Genomic DNA, 27,509 nt, shown 5'->3' on the forward strand with positions numbered 1-27,509 from the left:
TCTATTAGTAGGTTTGATAACAGATGGACGGTGCTGTGCTGGTTAGATTAGTAGATTCTGAGGTTTCATAACAGATGGATGGTGCTGTGCTGGTTAGATTAGTAGGTTCTGGGGTTTGATAACAGATGGATGGTGCTGTGCTGATTTGATTAGGTTTTGGGGTTTGATTATAGATGCATGGTGCTGTGCTGGTTAGATTAGTAGGTTCGGGGGGTTGATTACAAATGGACGGAGCTGTGCTGGTTAGATTAGTAGGTTTTGGGGTTTGATTACAGATGGACGGTGCTGTGCTGGTTAGATTAGTAGGTTTTGGGGTTTGATTACAGATGGATTGTGCTGTGCTGGTTTGATTATTAGGTTTTGGGGTTTGATTACAGATAGTAGGTGCTGTGCTGGTTAGATAAGTAGGTTCTGGGGTTTGATAACAGATAGACGGTGCTGTGCTGGTTAGATTAGTAGATTCTGCTGTTTCTTAACAGATGGATGGTGCTGTGCTGGTTAGATTAGTAGGTTCTGGGGTTTCATAACTGATGCATGGTGCTGTGCTGGTTAGATTAGTAGGTTCTGGCATTTGATAACAGATAGACGGTGCTGTGCTTGTTAGATTAGAAGATTCTGCTGTTTCTTAACAGATGGATGGTGCTGTGCTGGTTAGATTAGTAGGTTCTGGGGTTTGATTACAGATGGATGGTGCTGTGCTGGTTAGATAAGTAGGTTCTGGGGTTTGATAACAGATAGACGGTGCTGTGCTGGTTAGATTAGTAGATTATACTGTTTCTTAACAGATGGATGATGCTGTGCTGGTTAGATTAGTAGGTTTTGGGGTTTGATTACAGATGGATTGTGCTGTGCTGATTTGAATATTAGGTTTTGGGGTTTGATTGCAGATGGATGGTGCTGTGCTGGTTAGATAAGTAGATTCTGGGGTTTGATAACAGATGGACGTGGCTTTGCTGGTTAGATTAGTAGGTTCTAGGGTTTGATAACAGATGAATGGCACTGTGCTGATTAGATTAGTAGGTTTTGGGCTTTGATTACAGATGGATGGTGCTGTGCTGGTTTGATTAGTAGGTTTTGGGGGTTGATAATTGATGCATGGTGCTGTGCTGGTTAGATTAGTAGGTTCTAGGGTTTGATAACAGATGGACGGTGCTGTGCTGGTTAGATTAGTGCATTCTGGGGTTTCATAACAGATGGATGGAGCTGTGCTGGTTAGATTGGTAGGTTCTGGGGTTTCATAACAGATGAATGGTGCTGTGCTGGTTAGATTAGTAGGTTCTGGTGTTTGATTACAGATGGATGGAGCTGTGCTGGTTAGATTACAAGGTTCTGTGGTTTGATAACAGATGGATGGTGCTGTGCTGGTTAGATTAGTAGATTCTGGGGTTTGATAGCAGATGGATGGAGCTGTGCTGGTTAGATTACTAGGTTCTGTGGTTTGATAACAGATGGATGGTGCTGTGCTGGTTAGATTAGTAGATTCTGGGGTTTGATAGCAGATGGATGGAGCTGTGCTGGTTAGATTACTAGGTTCTGGGGTTTGATAACAGATGGATGGCGCTATGATAGTTAGATTTGTAGGTTCTGGGGTTTGATAACAGATGGATGGCACTGTGCTGATTAGATTAGTAGGTTTGGGGGTTGGATTACAGATGGACGAGCTGTGCTGGTTAGATTAGTAGGTTCTGGGGTTTAATAACAGATGGACGGTGCTGTGCTGATTTGATTATTAGGTTTTGGGGTTTCATAACACATGGATGGCGCTATGCTGGTTAAATTAGTAGGTTCTAGGGTTTGATAACAGATGAATGGCGTTGTGATGATTAGATTAGTAGGTTCTATTAGTAGGTTTGATAACAGATGGACGGTGCTGTGCTGGTTAGATTAGTAGATTCTGAGGTTTCATAACAGATGGATGGTGCTGTGCAGGTTAGATTAGTAGGTTCTGGGGTTTGATAACAGATGGATGGTGCTGTGCTGATTTGATTAGGTTTTGGGGTTTGATTATAGATGCATGGTGCTGTGCTGGTTAGATTAGTAGGTTCGGGGGGTTGATTACAAATGGACGGAGCTGTGCTGGTTAGATTAGTAGGTTTTGGGGTTTGATTACAGATGGACGGTGCTGTGCTGGTTAGATTAGTAGGTTTTGGGGTTTGATTACAGATGGATTGTGCTGTGCTGGTTTGATTATTAGGTTTTGGGGTTTGATTACAGATGGATGGCGCTGTGCTGCTTAGATAAGTAGGTTCTGGGGTTTGATAACAGACAGTAGGTGCTGTGCTGGTTAGATAAGTAGGTTCTGAGGTTTGATAACAGATAGACGGTGCTGTGCTGGTTAGATTAGTAGATTCTGCTGTTTCTTAACAGATGGATGGTGCTGTGCTGGTTAGATTAGTAGGTTCTGGGGTTTCATAACTGATGCATGGTGCTGTGCTGGTTAGATTAGTAGGTTCTGGCGTTTGATAACAGATAGACGGTGCTGTGCTTGTTAGATTAGAAGATTCTGCTGTTTCTTAACAGATGGATGGTGCTGTGCTGGTTAGATTAGTAGGTTCTGGGGTTTGATTACAGATGGATGGTGCTGTGCTGGTTAGATAAGTAGGTTCTGGGGTTTGATAACAGATGGACGTGGCTTTGCTGGTTAGATTAGTAGGTTCTAGGGTTTGATAACAGATGAATGGCACTGTGCTGATTAGATTAGTAGGTTTTGGGCTTTGATTACAGATGGACGAGCTGTGCTGGTTAGATTAGTAGGTTCTGTGGTTTAATAACAGATGGACGGTGCTGTGCTGATTTGATTATTAGGTTTTGGGGTTTCATAACACATGGATGGCGCTATGCTGGTTAAATTAGTAGGTTCTAGGGTTTGATAACAGATGAATGGCGTTGTGATGATTAGATTAGTAGGTTCTATTAGTAGGTTTGATAACAGATGGATGGTGCTGTGCTGGTTAGATTAGTAGGTTCTGGGGTTTGATAACAGATGGACGGTGCTGTGCTGGTTAGATTAGTAGATTCTGAGGTTTCATAACAGATGGATGGTGCTGTGCTGGTTAGATTAGTAGGTTCTGGGGTTTGATTACAGATGGATGGTGCTGTGCTGATTTGATTATTAGGTTTTGGGGTTTGATTATAGATGCATGGTGCTGTGCTGGTTAGATTAGTAGGTTCGGGGGGTTGATTACAGATGGACGGAGCTGTGCTGGTTAGATTAGTAGGTTTTGGGGTTTGATTACAGATGGACGGTGCTGTGCTGGTTAGATTAGTAGGTTTTGGGGTTTGATTACAGATGGATTGTGCTGTGCTGGTTTGATTATTAGGTTTTGGGGTTTGATTACAGATGGATGACGCTGTGCTGCTTAGATAAGTAGGTTCTGGGGTTTGATAACAGACAGTAGGTGCTGTGCTGGTTAGATAAGTAGGTTCTGGGGTTTGATAACAGATAGACCGTGCTGTGCTGGTTAGATTAGTAGATTCTGCTGTTTCTTAACAGATGGATGGTGCTGTGCTGGTTAGATTAGTAGGTTCTGGGGTTTGATTACAGATGGATGGTGCTGTGCTGGTTAGATTAGTAGATTCTGCTGTTTCTTAACAGATGGATGGTGCTGTGCTGGTTAGATTAGTAGATTCTGCTGTTTCTTAACAGATGGATGGTGCTGTGCTGGTTAGATTAGTAGGTTCTGGGGTTTGATTACAGATGGATGGTGCTGTGCTGGTTAGATAAGTAGGTTCTGGGGTTTGATAACAGATAGACGGTGCTGTGCTGGTTAGATTAGTAGATTATGCTGTTTCTTAACAGATGGATGGTGCTGTGCTGGTTAGATTAGTAGGTTTTGGGGTTTGATTACAGATGGATTGTGCTGTGCTGATTTGAATAATAGGTTTTGGGGTTTGATTACAGATGGATGGTGCTGTGCTGGTTAGATAAGTAGATTCTGGGGTTTGATAACAGATGGACGGTGCTTTGCTGGTTAGATTAGTAGATTCTGGGGTTTCTTAACAGATGGATGGTGCTGTGCTGGTTATATTTGTAGGTTCGGCAGCTGTGAGAACAGGGAGTGGCTTGGATGGGAGGGGTTCTTCATCATTGTTCTAGATTTACTCAGGCAGTGGTTGGTGTATAAATCCAAAAGGTTTGGGAGCTGAACCCCAGTGATTACTGCGCTGTACGCACTACCCTCTCCAGAGCAATACAGTTCCCGTACCAGGTGGTGATGCTGCCCATCAGGATGCTTTTCACAGTGCAGGTGTAGAAAGTCCTGAGGATGCGGGGTTTCAGACCAAACCTCCTCAGCCGTCTGAGGAAGTAGAGGCGTTGTCGTGCCTTCTTTACCACCCCTGTGATGTATTCTGTTCACGTCAGATCCTTGCTGATGTGAACACCTAGAAACTTGAAGCTGCTGACCCTCTCCACCGCAGTCCTGTTGATGGAGATCGAGGAGTGTGCTCTCTCCTGCTTCCTGAAGTCCACGATCAGCTCCTTGGTCTTGCTGACGTTTAGAGAGTGGTCACCAGTTTTCCAGGATGTTAACCTTCTCTCTGTAGGCCGATTCGTCGTTATTGGAGATCAGGCCAAAAATTGTTGTGTCGTCAGCAAATTTGATGATGACATTGGATCTGTGTCTGGCTGTGCAATCGTGGGTATACAGGGAGTATAGGTGAGGGCTGAGCACATAACCCTGGGGGGCTCCTATGTTAAGGGTCAGTGAGGAGGATGTGATGTTGCCCATCCTAACCACCTGTTGTTGGTCCGACAGGAAGTTCCGGATCTGGTAGAATGGTACAAAGTAGTAAATGTTTTATCATCCCAACCTTTTAGTAAATTAAACAGTTTCAATATTTTAAACAGATAAAATGTGAAAAATCTTGGGTACATGGGTCATTGACATTTTTGTCTAAAAAATGTATAAAAAAAAGTGTAAGTCATGGAAATCACTGGGTTATATTCTACCAACTCATATTTCCAAATCTACGGTGCCTTGAAGTATTCGCCCCCTTGAATTTTTCAACAATTTGACACATTTCACGCTTCAAACATAAAGATATGAAACAAGTGGGACAAAATCGTGAAGTATAACGAACCTTATTGGATATTTAAAACTTTTTTTAGTAATAAAACAATCGAAAAGCGGGGCGTGCAATATTATTTAGCCCCCTTGCATTATTACTTTGTAGTGCCACCTTTTGCTGCAATTACAGCTGCAAGCCCGAGCTCAGTGAGGTTGGATGGAAAACGTTTTCTGCAGTTTTCAGCTCTTTCCACAAATTCTCGATTGGATTCAGGTGTAGACTTTGACTTGGCCATTCTGACAAATGGATACGCTTATTTGTGAACCATTCCATTGTAGATTTTGCTTTATGTTTTGGATCATTGTCTTTTTGGAAGATAAATCTCCGTCCCAGTCTCAGGTCTTTTGCAGACTTCAACTTTCAGAATGGTTCTGTATTTGGCTCCATCCATCTTCCCATCAATTGTAACCATCTTCCCTGTCCCTGCTGAAGAAAAGCAGACCCAAACCATGATGCTGCCACCACTATGTTTGACAGTGGGATGGTGTGTTCAGGGTGATGAGCTGTGTTGCTTTTACCCCAAACATAATGTTTTGCATTGTGGCCAAAAGGTTGGATTTTGGTTTCATCTGAACAGAGCACCATCTTCCACATGTTTGGTGTGTCTTCCAGGTGGTTTGTGGCAAACATTAAATGAGACTTTTTAATGGATATCTTTAAGAAATGGCTTTCTTCTTGCCACTCTTCCATAAAGGGCAGATTTGTGCAGTGTATGACTGATTGTTCTCCTATGGACAGAGTCTCCCACTTCAGCTGTAGATCTCTGCATTTCGTCCAGAGTGATTATTGGTCTCTTGGCTGCATCTTTGATCAGTCTTCTCCTTGTTTGAGCTGAAAGTTTAGAGGGACGGCCGGGTCTTGGTAGATTTGCAGTGGTCTGATACTCCTTCCATTTCAAAGTGATTGCTTGCACAGTGCTTCTTTATATGTTTAAAGCTTGGGAAATCTTTTTGTATCCAAATCTGGCTTTAAACTTCTCCACAACAGTCTCTTGGACCAACTTGGTCTTCATGATGATAAATTTCGTTCCACTTCACGATTGTGTCCCACTTATTGTTGAAAAGTTTAGTTTACGGCCCTAGTGACTAAAATTGTCATATGGTGTGACATGAATGGTATTGTGTATTAAATAATATAATGTGATTATATAAATAATTTTATCCTGATTCTTTATCATTACTATATAATAGTATAGAATTGCTCAGGTGCAAATATGTTATTTTTTGCATCTACACACATAGGAAGACATTAACTCATTATTTTCATATACAGTACTGTTTCAGGCACCAAAGCAAATTACACTAATCCATTTATCTCAGCAATATGAGTGTTTTACCTGAACAAAACACATATAATATTAAACAGATGCAAATAAACATACATACAGTTAAATGTACCAAGGAATTTTCTTTTTTTAACTAAGTATGTTATATCCTGTGAGCCAAGCTGTAGAACAAAGTGTAGTTCCAGATTTCTCCTGGATGCTCCTCAGCCAGCATGTGTATATGTTGAGTTCCTGATTTACCAAATTTACCAATTTACCAAACCAGGTGTTGATATGAAGAGAACTAGAAATAACTCTATTAAACTCAGATGAGGAGGAAAAATTAGGAGACAGCTTTTTGTAAAATTGCTGTTTGTACTAATTGTAATTCTAGTGTTTTACTGAGCTAATAAACACTTACTTTACAGATAAGAAGCTTTTTCTTTAACTACAAATCTCCACAGGTGCCAAAAATATTTGCACAATACTATACTTCAAATTATTTTGGGAATACCTTGGTTTAAAAGTACCCAACTCCTAATAACCTTTGCAGGCCCTATTCTTTATCTGTCTTTTATTTATTTATCTATAATAAACAACCAAAATCCTCATTTTTTTTACAATTATGAATGTCACACCAAATGACATGGTGTTACACCATGTGAGGTATCACACCACACATGCATTTAATAAACAAACAAACTTTGTTTGACAAGTGACTGAAACATTAACTTATCCAGTAAAACACTAATCCACTGTATTCATTAGATGTTGCACTTTTTATTTTAATCTGTTGAATGTTAGCTACAGCAATTCTAATAATCTTTGTAAATCATTGAACTTTTGTAGAGCTTTGTTTTACTAGCATAGGCTATTTGATGCAGAACCTGCAACACTGTTAAAAAGTTCAATGTTTGCATTTACTTTGCTCATCTTTTTTTCTCAGGACTTTCTCTCTCCTTACATAATCTGCATTTAATCTCTCCCTGTATTTCTATGTTCTTTCTGTACTTGCCATTTCTCTTCATCTATTGAAATCTGCCTCAAACTAAACATTTTAGTGCCACAATTCTGTAGTTTACCATGGACTCAGCTTGAAAATAGGATCGCAGGGAAGTAAATTGAGTTGCTGTATTGATAATAAATATGTGAATAATATACTATCAAAATTTGTTTTAAGGATGCTTGGCTAAATAGATGTATCCAATAGCATTATTTATGTATTTAAATGCAGTTCATATCATATAGTGTGACAAAACATAGATATTTTATGTACTTAGCATGACTTTAAGCAATGTAGCTTTATGCTAGCATCATAAAACCATGCTTACTACAATATGACAGTATAGTTTTAAAGGAAATATTGATTGAAAGTAATTTATTTTGGTATTTTTGTGTAAAATAGAACTGAAGCAGGAGTACTAGATATACTTAAAAAAAATAAAACAATGATAACACAACCTGTAACTTTCATTTTCCTTCTGAGGTGTTCTTGAAATAAGAAGAAGCCACACTCCCCAAAGGTATCCAAACAATAGTATTTTTTCTGGTTTGACTGAAAATTGTGAAAAAATTAAATGTTAATCCCATGAATGCTCTGTAAATTCATATAAAACAGCACTTTCTGAACAATATCATCCCAACTTTTGACATATTCTTCTATAGGTTACATATATTTGACTAAATGGACCAAAGGCCACGTCATGTCAACCACCCACACACTGTCTGTCTGTGTTTGCATTTTTCATAGTCACAAATTTTCTCCAATGCAAATTTACATATCCCTGAATAGGTAGTGTGGGTTACGATGTATATGCATTTGTATAATCCTTGTATCATGTACCAGATTCTTCCTTTTAGAATCTGCTGTACAAAATGAAAGAATGAGTCTTTAATGAACTATCGAGTTTTTTTTATGACACTTGTCAAGGTTTTAAATATGAAGCACAATAAATATTTTCTCAGGGATGAAAATGTGGAAGTAAACATAGACTATAATAGATGTATAAGATGTGTGGCAGAAATACAAGCAGAAAAACAAAAAAGGAAGAAAAGATAGTAGACAAACAAGCTGTCACTTGCCCCAATCCCATATATTTTATCAAAAAGATGAAGCCCTCAACATACCTCTCATGGCCATTCTGTCTAGGAGTCCTAGTGTATAGTGCAATAGTGTAGTGCAGCACAATATTTTCAGTTAATTCCTTCAATACATGTGTTGTCTGTGTCTTTCTTTACAGACATTGCTGCAGCACCTCGTAACCACAATAACAGATAGATTTCTACCCAATTATGGATTACTAATGCTTTGGGCCTCCCTTGCCAATGCAATACCAGTAAGTGAGACACCAAGTAATTATATCAGCAAGACAGTGTTATATATTTATAGCATATTTAAATGAATGATATATGACTTGGTTTAATGTTTTTACTAGTGTGATTATAAGTCATTTGTCAAGTCATAGTTTGTTCAAGGCAGATATATTGCTACATTTTGACCTTCATCATATCATTTTCAGATAACGTTTTGGACCCTTGCCTTTATCTTGTCCAACCCCAGAATATATATGACTGCCATGGATCAGGTCAACTCTGTCATCAAAGACCAAGGTATAGAAAGGCCTTTGCAAAATACAAGCATTGAAAATACAAGTGTTTTGTTGTGTGGTATCTGTTCATATGGCAAAAGGAAAATAAATATACTACAACAATATTAGCATGCCCACTAAAGCAAATACAGTGCCCAGCATGAGTTTCTAGTTATGTGGAGTTGTAATCCACCAGTTTACAAATGTTCTTAAATCTTTATTATTTATTACTAATTATTCCTCATCTGCAAAGTCAATGGCAAGTGTGTTGTACACCTCTAATGTTTCCTCGTCTAGTGTGGTCTACTTTGTGCTCCATTAGCAGTTATGTATAACTGAAAATGTTTCTTCCACTGGTGCCAATTCTCTAATAGGTTGCTCCACTACATACTGCTAGGGATCAAACATTGCATACAGACCACAGTGCTGATTACTGCTGCACAGAGCTCCATGTGTAATTCTTCCACAGTGCTGATTACTGCTGTACAGAGCTCCATGTGTAATTCTTCCACAGTGCTGATTACTGCTGCACAGAGCTCCATGTGTAATTCTTCCACAGTGCTGATTACTGCTGTACAGAGCTCCATGTTTAATTCTTCCACAGAGCTCCATGTGTAATTCTTCCACAGTGCTGATTACTGCTGCACAGAGCTCCTAGTGGGATTCTTCCACAGTGCTGATTAGTGCTGTACAGACCTCCATGTTTAATTCTTCCACAGTGCTGATTACTGCTGCACAGAGCTCCATGTTTAATCCTTCCACAGTGCTGATTACTGCTGCACAGAGCTCCATGTGTAATCCTTCCACAGTGCTGATTACTGCTGCACAGAGCTCTGTGTGTGATTCTTCCACAGTGCTGATTACTACTGCACAGAGCTCCATGTGTAATTCTTCCACAGTGCTGATTACTGCTGCACAGAGCTCCATGTGTAATTCTTCCACAGTGCTGATTACTGCTGCACAGAGCTCTGTGTGTGATTCTTCCACAGTGCTGATTACTACTGCACAGAGCTCCATGTGTAATTCTTCCACAGTGCTGATTACTGCTGCACAGAGCTCCTAGTGGGATTCTTCCACAGTGCTGATTACTGCTGCACAGAGCTCCATGTGTAATCCTTCAACAGTGCTGATTACTGCTGCAAAAAGCTCTTTGTGTAATTCTTCCACAGTGCTGATTACTGCTGCAAAAAGCTCTTTGTGTAATTCTTCCACAGTGCTGATTACTGCTGCACAGAGCTCCATGTGTAATTCTTCCACAGTGCTGACTACTGCTGCAAAAAGCTCTTTGTGTAATTCTTCCACAGTGCTGATTACTGCTGCACAGAGCTCCATGTGTAATTCTTCCACAGTGCTGATTACTGCTGCACAGAGCTCTGTGTGTGATTCTTCCACAGTGCTGATTACTACTGCACAGAGCTCCATGTGTAATTCTTCCACAGTGCTGATTACTGCTGCACAGAGCTCCTAGTGGGATTCTTCCACAGTGCTGATTACTGCTGCACAGAGCTCCATGTGTAATCCTTCAACAGTGCTGATTACTGCTGTACAGAGCTCTGTGTGTAATCCTTCCACAGTGCTGATTACTGCTGCAAAAAGCTCTTTGTGTAATTCTTCCACAGTGCTGATTACTGCTGCACAGAGCTCCATGTGTAATTCTTCCACAGTGCTGACTACTGCTGCAAAAAGCTCTTTGTGTAATTCTTCCACAATGCTGATTACTGCTGCACAGAGCTCCATGTGTAATTCTTCCACAGTGCTGATTACTGCTGTACAGAGCTCTGTGTGTGATTCTTCCACAGTGCTGATTACTACTGCACAGAGCTCCATGTGTAATTCTTCCACAGTGCTGATTACTGCTGCACAGAGCTCTGTGTGTGATTCTTCCACAGTGCTGATTACTACTGCACAGAGCTCCATGTGTAATTCTTCCACAGTGCTGATTACTGCTGCACAGAGCTCCTAGTGGGATTCTTCCACAGTGCTGATTACTGCTGCACAGAGCTCCATGTGTAATCCTTCAACAGTGCTGATTACTGCTGTACAGAGCTCTGTGTGTAATCCTTCCACAGTGCTGATTACTGCTGCAAAAAGCTCTTTGTGTAATTCTTCCACAGTGCTGATTACTGCTGCACAGAGCTCCATGTGTAATTCTTCCACAGTGCTGACTACTGCTGCAAAAAGCTCTTTGTGTAATTCTTCCACAGTGCTGATTACTGCTGCACAGAGCTCCATATGTAATTCTTCCACAGTGCTGATTACTACTGCTCAGAGCTCCATGTGTAATCCTTCAACGGTGCTGATTACTGCTGTACAGAGCTCCATGTTTAATTCTTCCACAGTGCTGATTACTACTGCACAGAGCTCCATGTGTGATTCTTCCACAGTGCTGATTACTGCTGCACAGAGCTCCATGTGTAATTCTTCCACAGTGCTGATTACTGCTGTACAGAGATCTGTGTGTGATTCTTCCACAGTGCTGATTACTACTGCACAGAGCTCCATGTGTAATTCTTCCACAGTGCTGATTACTGCTACACAGAGCTCCATGTGTAATTCTTCCACAATGCTGATTACTGCTGCACAGAGCTCCATGTGTAATTCTTCCACAGTGCTGATTACTGCTGCACAGAGCTCCATGTGTAATTCTTCCACAGTGCTGATGTGATGAAGTAGGCTATACCCCTCTTCATCACCATAAAGACTATATTACTTACCTGTGTACACTCATGCTCAGCCTGTTGAGACAAAAGGGTACTACACGTAACTCAAAACCTTTTACTTACCTGGGTGAGTCCATCCTTGCAGAAGAGAGGGGGAGTGTGTACCTGTAAAAGAAAGGGAAGAAATGTGAATGTGTATTTTATATGTACATTGAAACTCGTACAGATTTCAGCACTTACAAACTGATTAGAGTTTGCTACTATTATTATTATTATTATTATTATTATTAATATTGTTATTCTTATTATATCATAGTACCATGTACTTGGTGTATCATTACCCGGTTCTACCCGTGTGAGAAATGGTATGTTCATGGGAGGGGTTAATGGTATAAAAGGTGTACTGGATCTATGAGTAAGGGTGGGGGGCAGATAGTTCGGGATATCAGCCATGAAAAGAAGCTCTATACGACTGTATAGGAGATAGACCTTATTCTCTGCGTGAAGAGATTATTTTGTGTTTGTTTACTTTTCGTTTTCTTTTCTCGTCAAGTACGTACGCCTGTAAATTTGTAAATATTAGTGTTGGTGTGTAAATAAACGGTGTCGGATAAACTGTACCTCCTTGTTGCCATGGTTACTGGCCCTGCTTCTGAGCGCTCGCCCTACACTACCCATAAAGTTTCGTTCTGTTCTTGCTGGATATGAATGCGCTTTATCACACATGGTGGCAGCGGTTGCCGTAACTAAAGTTGGGCAGAGGTAATACAGTAACTACCGAGGGCTTCGGACGCCAGAGAAGGAGACGCCGCAGCCATTTTGCAGCGTGCTACTGAGCGGCCCCAGCCAGGAGAGGGCGATGGCACCAAAAAAGCCCACCGTCACCCAATCATCAACACATACACGCAGTGATGACCAGGAATGCGAATCCTCCGAAGCGCAAACAGCAGAGAGTGCATCGGAGATCGCTTGTCTTCAGAGGACGTTTCAAAACTTCATGGATATGCAGCTGCAGAAAGACGAGGAGCTGCGCAGAGAAGCGCCGAAACAAGACCAGAGGTGGCGCTCGATGCAACTTCAGTTCGGACTCCTGCAGCAGGAGGTTAGGCGCGGCAGAGAGGAAGAAGACACCGGAGCACCACACGACACTACACCAGCAACAGCGCGCACTCGGATCTACAGACCGGTGATGCCTGCAGAAAGCACTCACGAGGCGGCAGGAGCTCAGACTCAACCAGCGCCTACAGCGTGGCCAAGGCTCCCAACGCTGAAAGACTCGGACGATATCGAGCATTATTTTATAATGTTCGAGCGACTAGCACAGGCGGCTAGGTGGCCAAAAACGGACTGGGCTTTCCATTTAGTTCCGCTGCTGGAAGGGAAAGCCAGGGCAGCTTATGTCGCTATGTGCGCTGAGGACATTAACGACTTTGATGCGGTGAAAGAGGCTGTGCTCAGGAAATTCCAGATAAATCCGGAGACGTACAGGCAGCGCTTTCGGAGGAATAACGTCTTGATGGGCGAGACGCCAAGTGAACTTTTTACGCGGCTGATGGGACTTTACAGAAGATGGATCCGTCCGGATCACAAAACGAAAGAGGAAATTGGACAGACCATCGTACTCGAGCAGTTTCTCAGCATGGTCAATCCGGAGTTGAGGAGCTGGATCCTCGAACGTAGCCCGACTTCAGCACAGCACGCAGTAGATATGTCGGAGGCGTTCATGGCGGCGAGACAAGCTGAGGGAGGATTTCAGCTGGGAAAACCAGATTCCGGCAGGCAGAGGGGTGAGTTTGAGCAACGTGAACATGGTGTTGTGATGAATCAGCTTAGACCAGCCTTTAAGACGCAATGGCGCAAGGGTCCCAGTAAGAACCCTATAGATAAACAAAAGATCAGATGCTTTAACTGTAACCAAATAGGCCATATAAGCAAGGAATGTCAGTACCCCCCAAGTAGTGCTAATCAGCTATGCTACATACCTAGAAAGGAAAACTCTTTTACTACAAGGGAAGGTAGTGACGAGACCACAGTTTTTGTTAAAATCAAAGGCAAACAGTATAAAGCATTGGTAGACACAGGGGCTAGCCAAACACTAGTGACGCAAACGTGTCTAGACCACCTGCAATACAACTTGACGGGCAAACTTAGGGTTAAATGTATCCACGGTGACGAGCAGACATATCCTACTACAGAGATTACCATCTCAATTAAAGGCCAGGCGTACCTGGTAAACGTAGGAATTGTACAAAACGCACCTTATGCTGTCATATTAGGTAGAGATATCCCAGTACTGGTGGATCTACTAAATAGCGACGAGGAAGGCACAGCAGAGGTCATGGTTATTACCAGGCAACAAGCAAAAAATACACCAAAAGACAATTTGGACATGCTCAGCAAACTACCCTATGCTCATGAAATAAAGCGTAAAAAGTCGAAGATGGAAAGGCGTAAAGAGAAGATTAAAGGCACCAAAGTGGCAGAGAAAATAGAGCAGCCAGCTGCTAATATCTTTAGCCTACCCTTTAACATTGAGGAACAGCAGAGGGAAGATATAACATTAAAACCACTTTTCTCTAAAGCAGCACAGGACGGTGATAATAGAGAAGGTTGTCACTTAGCTGTAAAGGACAACAAGCTTTACAGAATCTCGGAGAAGGGAGAACAGCTAGTACTTCCACAGGGTTTGAGACCTGAAGCGCTTAAAATGGGACACTCAGACCCATGGGCAGGCCATTTTGGCCAAACTAAAACCTTTTTTCGTGTAGCTGACAGATTCTACTGGCCAGGACAATTTACTGACGTGGTGCAGTATTGTAAAAATTGCCCCGAGTGCCAATTAACCGCACCACAGAAAAAATCTGACAGAGTACCAATGATAAGTATGCCAATCATAGATGTGCCATTCACGCGCATAGCCATGGACGTTGTAGGTCCATTACCACGCACTACAAATGGCAACCGTTACATCCTGGTAGTGTGCGATTACGCCACTAAATATCCCGAATGTTTTCCGCTTAGAAACGTCAAAACACGCCAGATCGTCAATGCCCTCATCCAACTCATCTCCAGGGTAGGGATCCCTCGGGAGATATTGACAGATTGTGGTACCAATTTTACATCTAAGCAGATTAAGGCAGTTTACTCCCTGTTGGGCATTAAAGGGATACATACAACACCATTTCACCCTCAAACTGACGGTCTGACAGAATGCTTTAACAAGACCCTAAAGCAAGCATTAAAGAAACTCACCAACACCAACGGAACGGATTGGGACACATGGCTACCATACGTCATGTTTGCATACCGTGAAGTGCCCCAATCTTCCACCGGTTTCTCCCCATTTGAACTTTTATACGGACGCCAGGTGAGAGGCCCTCTGGATGTCCTGAAAGAAGCTCTGGAGGGAGACAACAGAGAACAAGGACTAAACATTCTGTCGTACGTCATGAAAATGAGAGAGAAACTGAGCCAGCTCGTTGAGGCTGTCCATGAGAATATGGGAAAGGCTCAGGTGCAACAGAAGCGGTGGTACAACCAAGCAGCACGGACCAGAGTGCTACAGGAAGGACAACAAGTACTCATCCTGTTACCCACTAGCGACACAGGACTGTTGGCTAAGTGGCAGGGTCCTTACAAAGTGCACAGACAGGTCGGCGATACCACGTATGAACTGTACATGCCAGACAGGAGGAAGAAACTCCAAAGCTTCCACATCAACATGCTGAGGCCATGGAACGAGCCTGAGGCTGCAGGCTCAGAGCAGCTATGGGTCAGAGCAGTGGAGGACGATGAGGAAGCAAAGGAGCAGTATTTCCCTACAGGTGGCGCCAAGTCAGTTCTTCCAGAAGTGTCACACCTGGGGGTACTGCAGAAAGAGGAGTTACTGCAAGTAATTCCACAAGGTGTGTTCTCAGAGGAACCTGGACGGACAGAGGTCACGCAACACAACATTCGACTCATCAAAGACGGGCCAATTCGTCAGACATCCTGCAGAGTCCCAGCTCGACTCGTCCCAGCTCTAAAGAAAGAGGTGGAGGACATGCTGAAGATGGGCATCATAGAGCCTTCGAGCAGTGAATGGTGCAGTCCTGTTGTGTTGGTCCCGAAAAAGGATGGAGGACTGCGCTTTTGTGTAGACTTTTCCAAACTAAATGCAATTTCAGCCTTTGACCCGTACCCTATGCCACGAGCAGACGAGCTCATTGAGAGGTTGGGCAAGGCTAAAATTTTGTCCACGTTGGATTTATGTAAGGGATACTGGCAAGTCCCACTTAGCCAGGCATCTAGGAGACTTACTGCTTTTAAAGCTCCTTCTGGATTGTATCATTTTCGGACAATGCCTTTCGGACTTCACGGAGCAGCTGCTACGTTCCAGCGTCTCATGGATACAGTTCTGAAGGGTACAGAGGAATTTGCGGCAGCATATATTGATGATGTCGTGGTCTTCAGTGCTTCGTGGGAGGAGCACCGACGTCATCTGGGCATTGTTCTCAGAAAGATCGCAGAGGCAGGACTGACTGCTAACCCAGCTAAGTGTCATCTAGCTCGCAGTGAGGTGTCGTACCTTGGATTCATCCTAGGTGGTGGGCAGGTCAGACCTCAGGTGGACAAAGTGGAAGCAGTGCGAGCCACACCACAACCTACGACAAAAAGGCGGGTGCGGTCGTTTTTGGGTCTAGTTGGATGGTACCGTAGGTTCATCCCGGACTTTGCGACCAAAGCGACGGCTCTAACGGACCTTACAAAGAAGGATATGCCACAAAGGGTCAGATGGATGCCGGAGTGTGACGTTGCATTCAATGTACTCAAAGACAGCCTGTGCAAGGAACCAGTTTTAGCCAGTCCAGACTTTTCAAAGCCCTTCTGTGTGCAGACCGACGCGTCAGGCACAGGTCTGGGCGCAGTCTTGTTGCAGGGAGAGGGTGAGGATCGGCACCCCATCCTGTACATAAGCAGGAAGCTTTTCCCCAGAGAGGTAAGGTACTCCACTATAGAAAAGGAGGCTCTCGCCATTAAGTGGGCACTTGACTCTCTGAAATACTATTTGTTGGAGACTGAGTTTCTTTTGGAGACTGATCACAAAGCGTTACAGTGGATGAAGAGGATGAAAGACTCTAATGCCAGAATTACTCGCTGGTATCTGGCACTACAGCCCTTTAAGTTTGACATTCGCTATAGAAAGGGCTCGGAAAATGTCACTGCAGACTTCCTTTCTCGACACTGGGAGAGTGCCGAGCTTGAAGGGGGGGGTGTGTGATGAAGTAGGCTATACCCCTCTTCATCACCATAAAGACTATATTACTTACCTGTGTACACTCATGCTCAGCCTGTTGAGACAAAAGGGTACTACACGTAACTCAAAACCTTTTACTTACCTGGGTGAGTCCATCCTTGCAGAAGAGAGGGGGAGTGTGTACCTGTAAAAGAAAGGGAAGAAATGTGAATGTGTATTTTATATGTACATTGAAACTCGTACAGATTTCAGCACTTACAAACTGATTAGAGTTTGCTACTATTATTATTATTATTATTATTATTAATATTGTTATTCTTATTATATCATAGTACCATGTACTTGGTGTATCATTACCCGGTTCTACCCGTGTGAGAAATGGTATGTTCATGGGAGGGGTTAATGGTATAAAAGGTGTACTGGATCTATGAGTAAGGGTGGGGGGCAGATAGTTCGGGATATCAGCCATGAAAAGAAGCTCTATACGACTGTATAGGAGATAGACCTTATTCTCTGCGTGAAGAGATTATTTTGTGTTTGTTTACTTTTCGTTTTCTTTTCTCGTCAAGTACGTACGCCTGTAAATTTGTAAATATTAGTGTTGGTGTGTAAATAAACGGTGTCGGATAAACTGTACCTCCTTGTTGCCATGGTTACTGGCCCTGCTTCTGAGCGCTCGCCCTACACTACCCATAAAGTTTCGTTCTGTTCTTGCTGGATATGAATGCGCTTTATCACAGCTGATTACTGCTGCACAGAGCTCCATGTGTAATTCTTCCACAGTGCTGATTACTGCTGCACAGAGCTCCGTGTGTAATTCTTCCACAGTGCTGATTACTGCTGCACAGAGCTCCATGTGTGATTCTTCCACAGTGCTGATTACTACTGCACAGAGCTCTGTGTGTGATTCTTCCACAGTGCTGATTACTGCTGCACAGAGCTCTGTGTGTGATCCTTCCACAGTGCTGATTACTACTGCACAGAGCTCTCTGTGTGATTCTTCCACAGTGCTGATTACTGCTGTACAGAGCTCTGTGTGTGATTCTTCCACAGTGCTGATTACTGCTGCACAGAGCTCCGTGTGTAATTCTTCCACAGTGCTGATTACTGCTGTACAGAGCTCCATGTGTGATTCTTCCACAGTGCTGATTACTACTGCACAGAGCTCCGTGTGTGATTCTTCCACAGTGCTGATTACTGCTGCACAGAGCTCCTAGTGGGATTCTTCCACAGTGCTGATTACTGCTGCACAGAGCTCCATGTGTAATTCTTCCACAGTGCTGATTACTGCTGTACAGAGCTCCGTGTGTAATCCTTCCACAGTGCTGATTACTGCTCTACAGAGCTCCATGTGTAATCCTTCCACAGTGCTGATTACTGCTGTACAGAGCTCCATGTGTAATTCTTCCACAGTGCTGATTACTGCTGCACAGAGCTCCATGTGTGATTCTTCCACAGTGCTGATTACTGCTGCACAGTGCTCCTTGTGTAATTCTTCCACAGTGCTGATTACTGCTGCACAGAGCTCCATGTGTAATTCTTCCACAGTGCTGATTACTGCTGCGCAGAGCTCTGTGTGTGATTCTTCCACAGTGCTGATTACTGCTGTACAGAGCTCCATGTGTAATTCTTCCACAGTGCTGATTACTGCTGTACAGAGCTCCGTGTGTAATTCTTCCACAGTGCTGATTACTGCTGCACAGAGCTCTGTGTGTAATTCTTCCACAGTGCTGATTACTGCTGCACAGAGCTCTGTGTAATCCTTCCACAGTGCTGATTACTGCTGCACAGAGCTCCATGTGTAATCCTTCCACAGTGCTGATTACTGCTGCACAGAGCTCCGTGTGTGATTCTTCCACAGTGCTGATTACTGCTGCATAGAGCTCCTAGTGGGATTCTTCCACAGTGCTGATTACTGATGCACAGAGCTCCATGTGTAATTCTTCCACAGTGCTGATTATTGCTGCACAGAGCTCCGTGTGTAATTCTACCACAGTGCTGATTACTGCTGCACAGAGCTCCTAGTGTATTCCTTCAACAGTGCTGATTACTGCTGTACAGAGCTCCGTGTGTAATTCATCCACAGTGCTGATTACTGCTGTACAGAGCTCCGTGTGTAATCCTTCCACAGTGCTGATTACTGCTGTACAGAGCTCCATGTGTAATCCTTCCACTGTGCTGATTACTGCTACACAGAGCTCCATGTGTAATTCTTCCACAGTGTTGATTACTGCTGCACAGAGCTCCGTGTGTGATTCTTCCACAGTGCTGATTACTGCTGCACAGAGCTCCGTGTGTAATTCTACCACAGTGCTGATTACTGCTGCACAGAGCTCCGTGTGTAATTCTACCACAGTGCTGATTACTGCTGCACAGAGCTCCTAGTGTATTCCTTCAACAGTGCTGATTACTGCTGTACAGAGCTCCGTGTGTAATCCTTCCACAGTGCTGATTACTACTGCACAGAGCTCTGTGTGTAATCCTTCCACAGTGCTGATTACTGCTCTACAGAGCTCCATGTGTAATCCTTCCACAGTGCTGATTACTGCTGTACAGAGCTCCATGTGTAATTCTTCCACAGTGTTGATTACTGCTGCACAGAGCTCCGTGTGTGATTCTTCCACAGTGCTGATTACTGCTGCACAGTGCTCCTTGTGTAATTCTTCCACAGTGCTGATTACTGCTGCACAGAGCTCTGTGTGTGATTCTTCCACAGTGCTGATTACTGCTGTACAGAGCTCCATGTGTAATTCTTCCACAGTGCTGATTACTGCTGTACAGAGCTCCGTGTGTAATTCTTCCACAGTGCTGATTACTGCTGCACAGAGCTCCATGTGTAATTCTTCTACAGTGCTGATTACTGCTGCACAGAGCTCTGTGTGTGATTTTTCCACAGTGCTGATTACCGCTGCACAGAGCTCCATGTGTAATCCTTCCACAGTGCTGATTACTACTGCACAGAGCTCTGTGTGTAATCCTTCCACAGTGCTGATTACTGCTGTACAGAGCTCCATGTGTAATTCTTCCACAGTGTTGATTACTGCTGCACAGAGCTCCGTGTGTGATTCTTCCACAGTGCTGATTACTGCTGCACAGTGCTCCTTGTGTAATTCTTCCACAGTGCTGATTACTGCTGCACAGAGCTCTGTGTGTGATTCTTCCACAGTGCTGATTACTGCTGTACAGAGCTCCATGTGTAATTCTTCCACAGTGCTGATTACTGCTGTACAGAGCTCCGTGTGTAATTCTTCCACAGTGCTGATTACTGCTGCACAGAGCTCCATGTGTAATTCTTCCACAGTGCTGATTACTGCTGCACAGAGCTCTGTGTGTAATCCTTCCACAGTGCTGATTACTGCTGCACAGAGCTCCGTGTGTGATTCTTCCACAGTGCTGATTACTGCTGTACAGAGCTCTGTGTGTGATTCTTCCACAGTGCTGATTACTGCTGCATAGAGCTCCTAGTGGGATTCTTCCACAGTGCTGATTACTGCTGCACAGAGCTCCATGTGTAATTCTTCCACAGTGCTGATTATTGCTGCACAGAGCTCCGTGTGTAATTCTACCACAGTGCTGATTACTGCTGCACAGAGCTCCTAGTGTATTCCTTCAACAGTGCTGATTACTGCTGTACAGAGCTCCGTGTGTAATTCATCCACAGTGCTGATTACTGCTGTACAGAGCTCCGTGTGTAATCCTTCCACAGTGCTGATTACTGCTGTACAGAGCTCCATGTGTAATCCTTCCACTGTGCTGATTACTGCTACACAGAGCTCCATGTGTAATTCTTCCACAGTGTTGATTACTGCTGCACAGAGCTCCGTGTGTAATTCTACCACAGTGCTGATTACTGCTGCACAGAGCTCCTAGTGTATTCCTTCAACAGTGCTGATTACTGCTGTACAGAGCTCCGTGTGTAATCCTTCCACAGTGCTGATTACTACTGCACAGAGCTCTGTGTGTAATCCTTCCACAGTGCTGATTACTGCTCTACAGAGCTCCATGTGTAATCCTTCCACAGTGCTGATTACTGCTGTACAGAGCTCCATGTGTAATTCTTCCACAGTGTTGATTACTGCTGCACAGAGCTCCGTGTGTGATTCTTCCACAGTGCTGATTACTGCTGCACAGTGCTCCTTGTGTAATTCTTCCACAGTGCTGATTACTGCTGCACAGAGCTCTGTGTGTAATTCTTCCACAGTGCTGATTACTGCTGTACAGAGCTCCGTGTGTAATTCTTCCACAGTGCTGATTACTGCTGCACAGAGCTCCATGTGTAATTCTTCTACAGTGCTGATTACTGCTGCACAGAGCTCTGTGTGTGATTTTTCCACAGTGCTGATTACTGCTGCACAGAGCTCCATGTGTAATTCTTCCACAGTGCTGATTACTGCTGCACAGAGCTCTGTGTGTAATCCTTCCACAGTGCTGATTACTGCTGCACAGAGCTCCGTGTGTGATTCTTCCACAGTGCTGATTACTGCTGTACAGAGCTCTGTGTGTGATTCTTCCACAGTGCTGATTACTGCTGCACAGAGCTCCATGTGTAATCCTTCCACAGTGCTGATTACTGCTGCACAGAGCTCCATGTGTGATTCTTCCACAGTGGTGATTACTGCTGTACAGAGCTCCATGTTTAATTCTTCCACAGTGCTGATTACTGCTGCACAGAGCTCTGTGTGTGATTCTTCCACAGTGCTGATTACTACTGCACATAGCTTTGTGTGTGATCCTTCCACAGTGCTGATTACTGCTGCACAGAGCTCCATGTGTGATTCTTCCACAGTGCTGATTACTGCTGCACAGAGCTCTGTGTGTGATTCTTCCACAGTGGTGATTACTGCTGTACAGAGCTCCATGTTTAATTCTTCCACAGTGCTGATTACTGCTGCACAGAGCTCCGTGTGTGATTCTTCCACAGTGCTGATTACTGCTGCATAGAGCTCCTAGTGGGATTCTTCCACAGTGCTGATTACTGCTGCACAGAGCTCCATGTGTAATTCTTCCACAGTGCTGATTATTGCTGCACAGAGCTCCGTGTGTAATTCTACCACAGTGCTGATTACTGCTGCACAGAGCTCCTAGTGTATTCCTTCAACAGTGCTGATTACTGCTGTACAGAGCTCCGTGTGTAATCCTTCCACAGTGCTGATTACTGCTCTACAGAGCTCCATGTGTAATCCTTCCACTGTGCTGATTACTGCTACACAGAGCTCCATGTGTAATTCTTCCACAGTGTTGATTACTGCTGCACAGAGCTCCGTGTGTGATTCTTCCACAGTGCTGATTACTGCTGCACAGTGCTCCTTGTGTAATTCTTCCACAGTGCTGATTACTGCTGCACAGAGCTCCGTGTGTAATTCTACCACAGTGCTGATTACTGCTGCACAGAGCTCCGTGTGTAATTCTACCACAGTGCTGATTACTGCTGCACAGAGCTCCTAGTGTATTCCTTCAACAGTGCTGATTACTGCTGTACAGAGCTCCGTGTGTAATCCTTCCACAGTGCTGATTACTACTGCACAGAGCTCCATGTGTGATTCTTCCACAGTGCTGATTACTACTGCACAGAGCTCTGTGTGTGATTCTTCCACAGTGCTGATTACTGCTGCACAGAGCTCTGTGTGTGATCCTTCCACAGTGCTGATTACTACTGCACAGAGCTCTGTGTGTGATTCTTCCACAGTGCTGATTTCTGCTGTACAGAGCTCTGTGTGTGATTCTTCCACAGTGCTGATTACTGCTGCACAGAGCTCCGTGTGTAATTCTTCCACAGTGCTGATTACTGCTGTACAGAGCTCCATGTGTGATTCTTCCACAGTGCTGATTACTACTGCACAGAGCTCCGTGTGTGATTCTTCCACAGTGCTGATTACTGCTGCATAGAGCTCCTAGTGGGATTCTTCCACAGTGCTGATTACTGCTGCACAGAGCTCCATGTGTAATTCTTCCACAGTGCTGATTACTGCTGCACAGAGCTCCGTGTGTAATCCTTCCACAGTGCTGATTACTGCTCTACAGAGCTCCATGTGTAATCCTTCCACAGTGCTGATTACTGCTGTACAGAGCTCCATGTGTAATTCTTCCACAGTGCTGATTACTGCTGCACAGTGCTCCTTGTGTAATTCTTCCACAGTGCTGATTACTGCTGCACAGAGCTCCATGTGTAATTCTTCCACAGTGCAGATTACTGCTGCACAGAGCTCTGTGTGTGATTCTTCCACAGTGCTGATTACTGCTGTACAGAGCTCCATGTGTAATTCTTCCACAGTGCTGATTACTGCTGTACAGAGCTCCGTGTGTAATTCTTCCACAGTGCTGATTACTGCTGCACAGAGCTCTGTGTAATTCTTCCACAGTGCTGATTACTGCTGCACAGAGCTCTGTGTGTAATCCTTCCACAGTGCTGATTACTGCTGCACAGAGCTCCATGTGTAATCCTTCCACAGTTCTGATTACTGCTGCACAGAGCTCCGTGTGTGATTCTTCCACAGTGCTGATTACTGCTGCACAGAGCTCCTAGTGTATTCCTTCAACAGTGCTGATTACTGCTGTACAGAGCTCCGTGTGTAATCCTTCCACAGTGCTGATTACTGCTCTACAGAGCTCCATGTGTAATCCTTCCACTGTGCTGATTACTGCTACACAGAGCTCCATGTGTAATTCTTCCACAGTGTTGATTACTGCTGCACAGAGCTCCGTGTGTAATCCTTCCACAGTGCTGATTACTGCTCTACAGAGCTCCATGTGTAATCCTTCCACTGTGCTGATTACTGCTACACAGAGCTCCATGTGTAATTCTTCCACAGTGTTGATTACTGCTGTACAGAGCTCCGTGTGTAATCCTTCCACAGTGCTGATTACTGCTCTACAGAGCTCCCTGTGTAATCCTTCCACTGTGCTGATTACTGCTACACAGAGCTCCATGTGTAATTCTTCCACAGTGCTGATTACTGCTGCACAGTGCTCCTTGTGTAATTCTTCCACAGTGCTGATTACTGCTGCACAGAGCTCCGTGTGTAATTCTACCACAGTGCTGATTACTGCTGCACAGAGCTCCTAGTGTATTCCTTCAACAGTGCTGATTACTGCTGTACAGAGCTCCGTGTGTAATTCTTCCACAGTGCTGATTACTGCTGCACAGAGCTCCATGTGTAATTCTTCTACAGTGCTGATTACTGCTGCACAGAGCTCTGTGTGTGATTTTTCCACAGTGCTGATTACTACTGCACAGAGCTCTGTGTGTAATCCTTCCACAGTGCTGATTACTGCTCTACAGAGCTCCATGTGTAATCCTTCCACAGTGCTGATTACTGCTGTACAGAGCTCCATGTGTAATTCTTCCACAGTGTTGATTACTGCTGCACAGAGCTCCGTGTGTGATTCTTCCACAGTGCTGATTACTGCTGCACAGTGCTCCTTGTGTAATTCTTCCACAGTGCTGATTACTGCTGCACAGAGCTCTGTGTGTGATTCTTCCACAGTGCTGATTACTGCTGTACAGAGCTCCGTGTGTAATTCTTCCACAGTGCTGATTACTGCTGCACAGAGCTCTGTGTGTGATTCTTCCACAGTGCTGATTACTGCTGTACAGAGCTCCGTGTGTGATTCTTCCACAGTGCTGATTACTGCTGCACAGTGCTCCTTGTGTAATTCTTCCACAGTGCTGATTACTGCTGCACAGAGCTCCGTGTGTGATTCTTCCACAGTGCTGATTACTGCTGCACAGTGCTCCTTGTGTAATTCTTCCACAGTGCTGATTACTGCTGCACAGAGCTCTGTGTGTGATTCTTCCACAGTGCTGATTACTGCTGCACAGAGCTCCATGTGTAATTCTTCCACAGTGCTGATTACTGCTGCACAGAGCTCTGTGTGTAATCCTTCCACAGTGCTGATTACTGCTGCACAGAGCTCCGTGTGTGATTCTTCCACAGTGCTGATTACTGCTGTACAGAGCTCTGTGTGTGATTCTTCCACAGTGCTGATTACTACTGCACAGAGCTCTGTGTGTGATTCTTCCACAGTGCTGATTACTGCTGCACAGAGCTCCATGTGTAATCCTTCCACAGTGCTGATTACTGCTGCACAGAGCTCCATGTGTGATTCTTCCACAGTGGTGATTACTGCTGTACAGAGCTCCATGTTTAATTCTTCCACAGTGCTGATTACTGCTGTACAGAGATCTGTGTGTGATTCTTCCACAGTGCTGATTACTGCTGCACAGAGCTCTGTGTGTGATTCTTCCACAGTGCTGATTACTGCTGCACAGAGCTCTGTGTGTGATTCTTCCACAGTGCTGATTACTACTGCACAGAGCTCCGTGTGTGATCCTTCCACAGTGCTGATTACTGCTGCACAGAGCTCCATGTGTGATTCTTCCACAGTGCTGATTACTGCTGCACAGAGCTCTGTGTGTGATTCTTCCACAGTGGTGATTACTGCTGTACAGAGCTCCATGTTTAATTCTTCCACAGTGCTGATTACTGCTGCACAGAGCTCCGTGTGTAATTCTTCCACAGTGCTGATTACTGCTGCACAGAGCTCTGCGTGTAATTCTTCCACAGTGCTGATTACTGCTGCACAGAGCTCCGTGTGTAATTCATCCACAGTGCTGATTACTGCTGCACAGAGCTCCATGTTTAATTCTTCCACAGTGCTGATTACTGCTGTACAGAGCTCTATGTGTAATTCTTCCACAGTGCTGATTACTGCTCTACAGAGCTCTGTGTGTAATCCTTCCACAGTGCTGATTATTGCTTCACAGAGCTCCATGTGTGATTCTTCCACAGTGGTGATTACTGCTGTACAGAGCTCCATGTTTAATTCTTCCACAGTGCTGATTACTGCTGCACAGAGCTCTGCGTGTAATTCTTCCACAGTGCTGATTACTGCTGCACAGAGCTCTGCGTGTAATTCTTCCACAGTGCTGATTACTGCTGCACAGAGCTCGGTGTGTGATTCTTCCACAGTGCTGATTACTGCTGCACAGTGCTCCATGTGTAATCCTTCCACAGTGCTGATTACTGCTGCACAGAGCTCCATGTGTAATTCTTCCACAGTGCTGATTACTGCTGCACAGAGCTCCATGTGTAATTCTTCCACAGTGCTGATTACTGCTGCACAGAGCTCTGTGTGTAATTCTTCCACAGTGCTGATTACTGCTGCACAGAGCTCCTAGTGTGATTCTTCCACAGTGCTGATTACTGCTGCACAGAGCTCCATGTGTGATTCTTCCATAGTGTTGATTACTGCTGCACAGAGCTCCTAGGGTAATTCTTCAAACGTGCTGATTACTGCTCTACAGAGCTCCATGTGTAATTCTTCCACAGTGCTGATTACTACTGCACAGAGCTCTGTGTGTGATCCTTCCACAGTGCTGATTACTGCTGTACAGAGCTCCGTGTGATTCTTCCACAGTGCTGATTATTGCTGCACAGACCTCCGTGTGTGATTCTTCCACAGTGCTGATTACTGCTGCACAGAGCTCCATGTGTAATCCTTCCACAGTGCTGATTACTGCTGCACAGAGCTCTGTGTGTGATTCTTCCACAGTGCTGATTACTACTGCACAGAGCTCTGTGTGTGATCCTTCCACAGTGCTGATTACTGCTGCACAGAGCTCTGTGTGTAATTCTTCCACAGTGCTGATTACTGCTGCACAGAGCTCCGTGTGTAATCCTTCCACAGTGCTGATTACTGCTGTACAGAGGTCCGTGTGTGATTCTTCCACAGTGCTGATTACTGCTGCACAGAGCTCCATGTTTAATTCTTCCACAGTGCTGATTACTGCTGCACAGAGCTCTTTGTGTGATTCTTCCACAGTGCTGATTACTACTGCACAGAGCTCTGTGTGTGATTCTTCCACAGTGCTGATTACTGCTGCACAGACCTCTGTGTGTAATCCTTCCACAGTGCTGATTACTGCTGCACAGACCTCTGTGTGTAATCCTTCCACAGTGCTGATTACTGCTGCACAGAGCTCCGTGTGTAATTCTTCCACAGTGCTGATTACTACTGCACAGAGATCCGTGTGTGATTCTTCCACAGTGCTGATTACTGCTGCACAGACCTCTGTGTGTAATCCTTCCACAGTGCTGATTACTGCTGCACAGAGCTCTGTGTGTAATTCTTCCACAGTGCTGATTACTACTGCACAGAGCTCTGTGTGTGATTCTTCCACAGTTCAGTCCGTCTCTCTCCATCTCTCTCTCTTCATTTATATTAGTAACCTTATACGTTACTCTGATTAAGAGGACCAGATAAATGTAAATGTGAATTAAGAGATAATTATGTTAAAAATTTGTTCTCACACATATGTCTATTGAGAAGACAAGAAGAACACCAAGGTGTCCATGGATGACCTGCACAATGTACTGTACGTGAAGTGGTGTATCATGGAGGCTATTCGTCTAAGAGCTCCTGGAGCGGTCACACGCAGAGTAGTGCAACCCCTCAAAGTACAGGTCAGTATCATGATATTATTACCGATTATCATTTGATTAAACTTGGTAATTATGTAAGTCGACTAGAGTTTGCCTTTTTGGGTCTTACCTCAAAGTGTAAACAAAAGGTCATGAAAGGGTTTGATACAGTGTATACATTTGATCCAGTTACTTTTGGTTTCACACTGGAGTTTATTGCACATAGAAAGTAAATGTGCTGTGTCCTTCCCTCGTCATCTATGTAGGCTA

At 44.2% G+C, this 27,509-nt stretch overlaps 1 protein-coding gene across 3 annotated transcripts in view; it reads left to right on the forward strand.

Annotated features, from left to right (window-relative positions):
* Positions 1-27,509, forward strand: part of LOC103046432 (24-hydroxycholesterol 7-alpha-hydroxylase) — a 59,250-nt gene that overhangs the window by 19,484 nt on the left and 12,257 nt on the right. For all 3 annotated transcript variants that reach the window (XR_007439419.1, XM_049480223.1, XM_049480228.1), the window contains exons 6-8: positions 8,575-8,670; positions 8,854-8,944; positions 27,148-27,281. Coding sequence is in view for 2 of the 3 variants with exons in the window: in XM_049480223.1 (XP_049336180.1) it covers positions 8,575-8,670; positions 8,854-8,944; positions 27,148-27,281 (321 nt within the window). In the remaining variant the exon portion in view is untranslated. The remainder of the gene's footprint in view (positions 1-8,574; positions 8,671-8,853; positions 8,945-27,147; positions 27,282-27,509) is intronic.

Source organism: Astyanax mexicanus, chromosome 1, assembly GCF_023375975.1.
Source record: "Astyanax mexicanus isolate ESR-SI-001 chromosome 1, AstMex3_surface, whole genome shotgun sequence".
NCBI classification, from domain to species: domain Eukaryota; kingdom Metazoa; phylum Chordata; class Actinopteri; order Characiformes; family Acestrorhamphidae; genus Astyanax; species Astyanax mexicanus.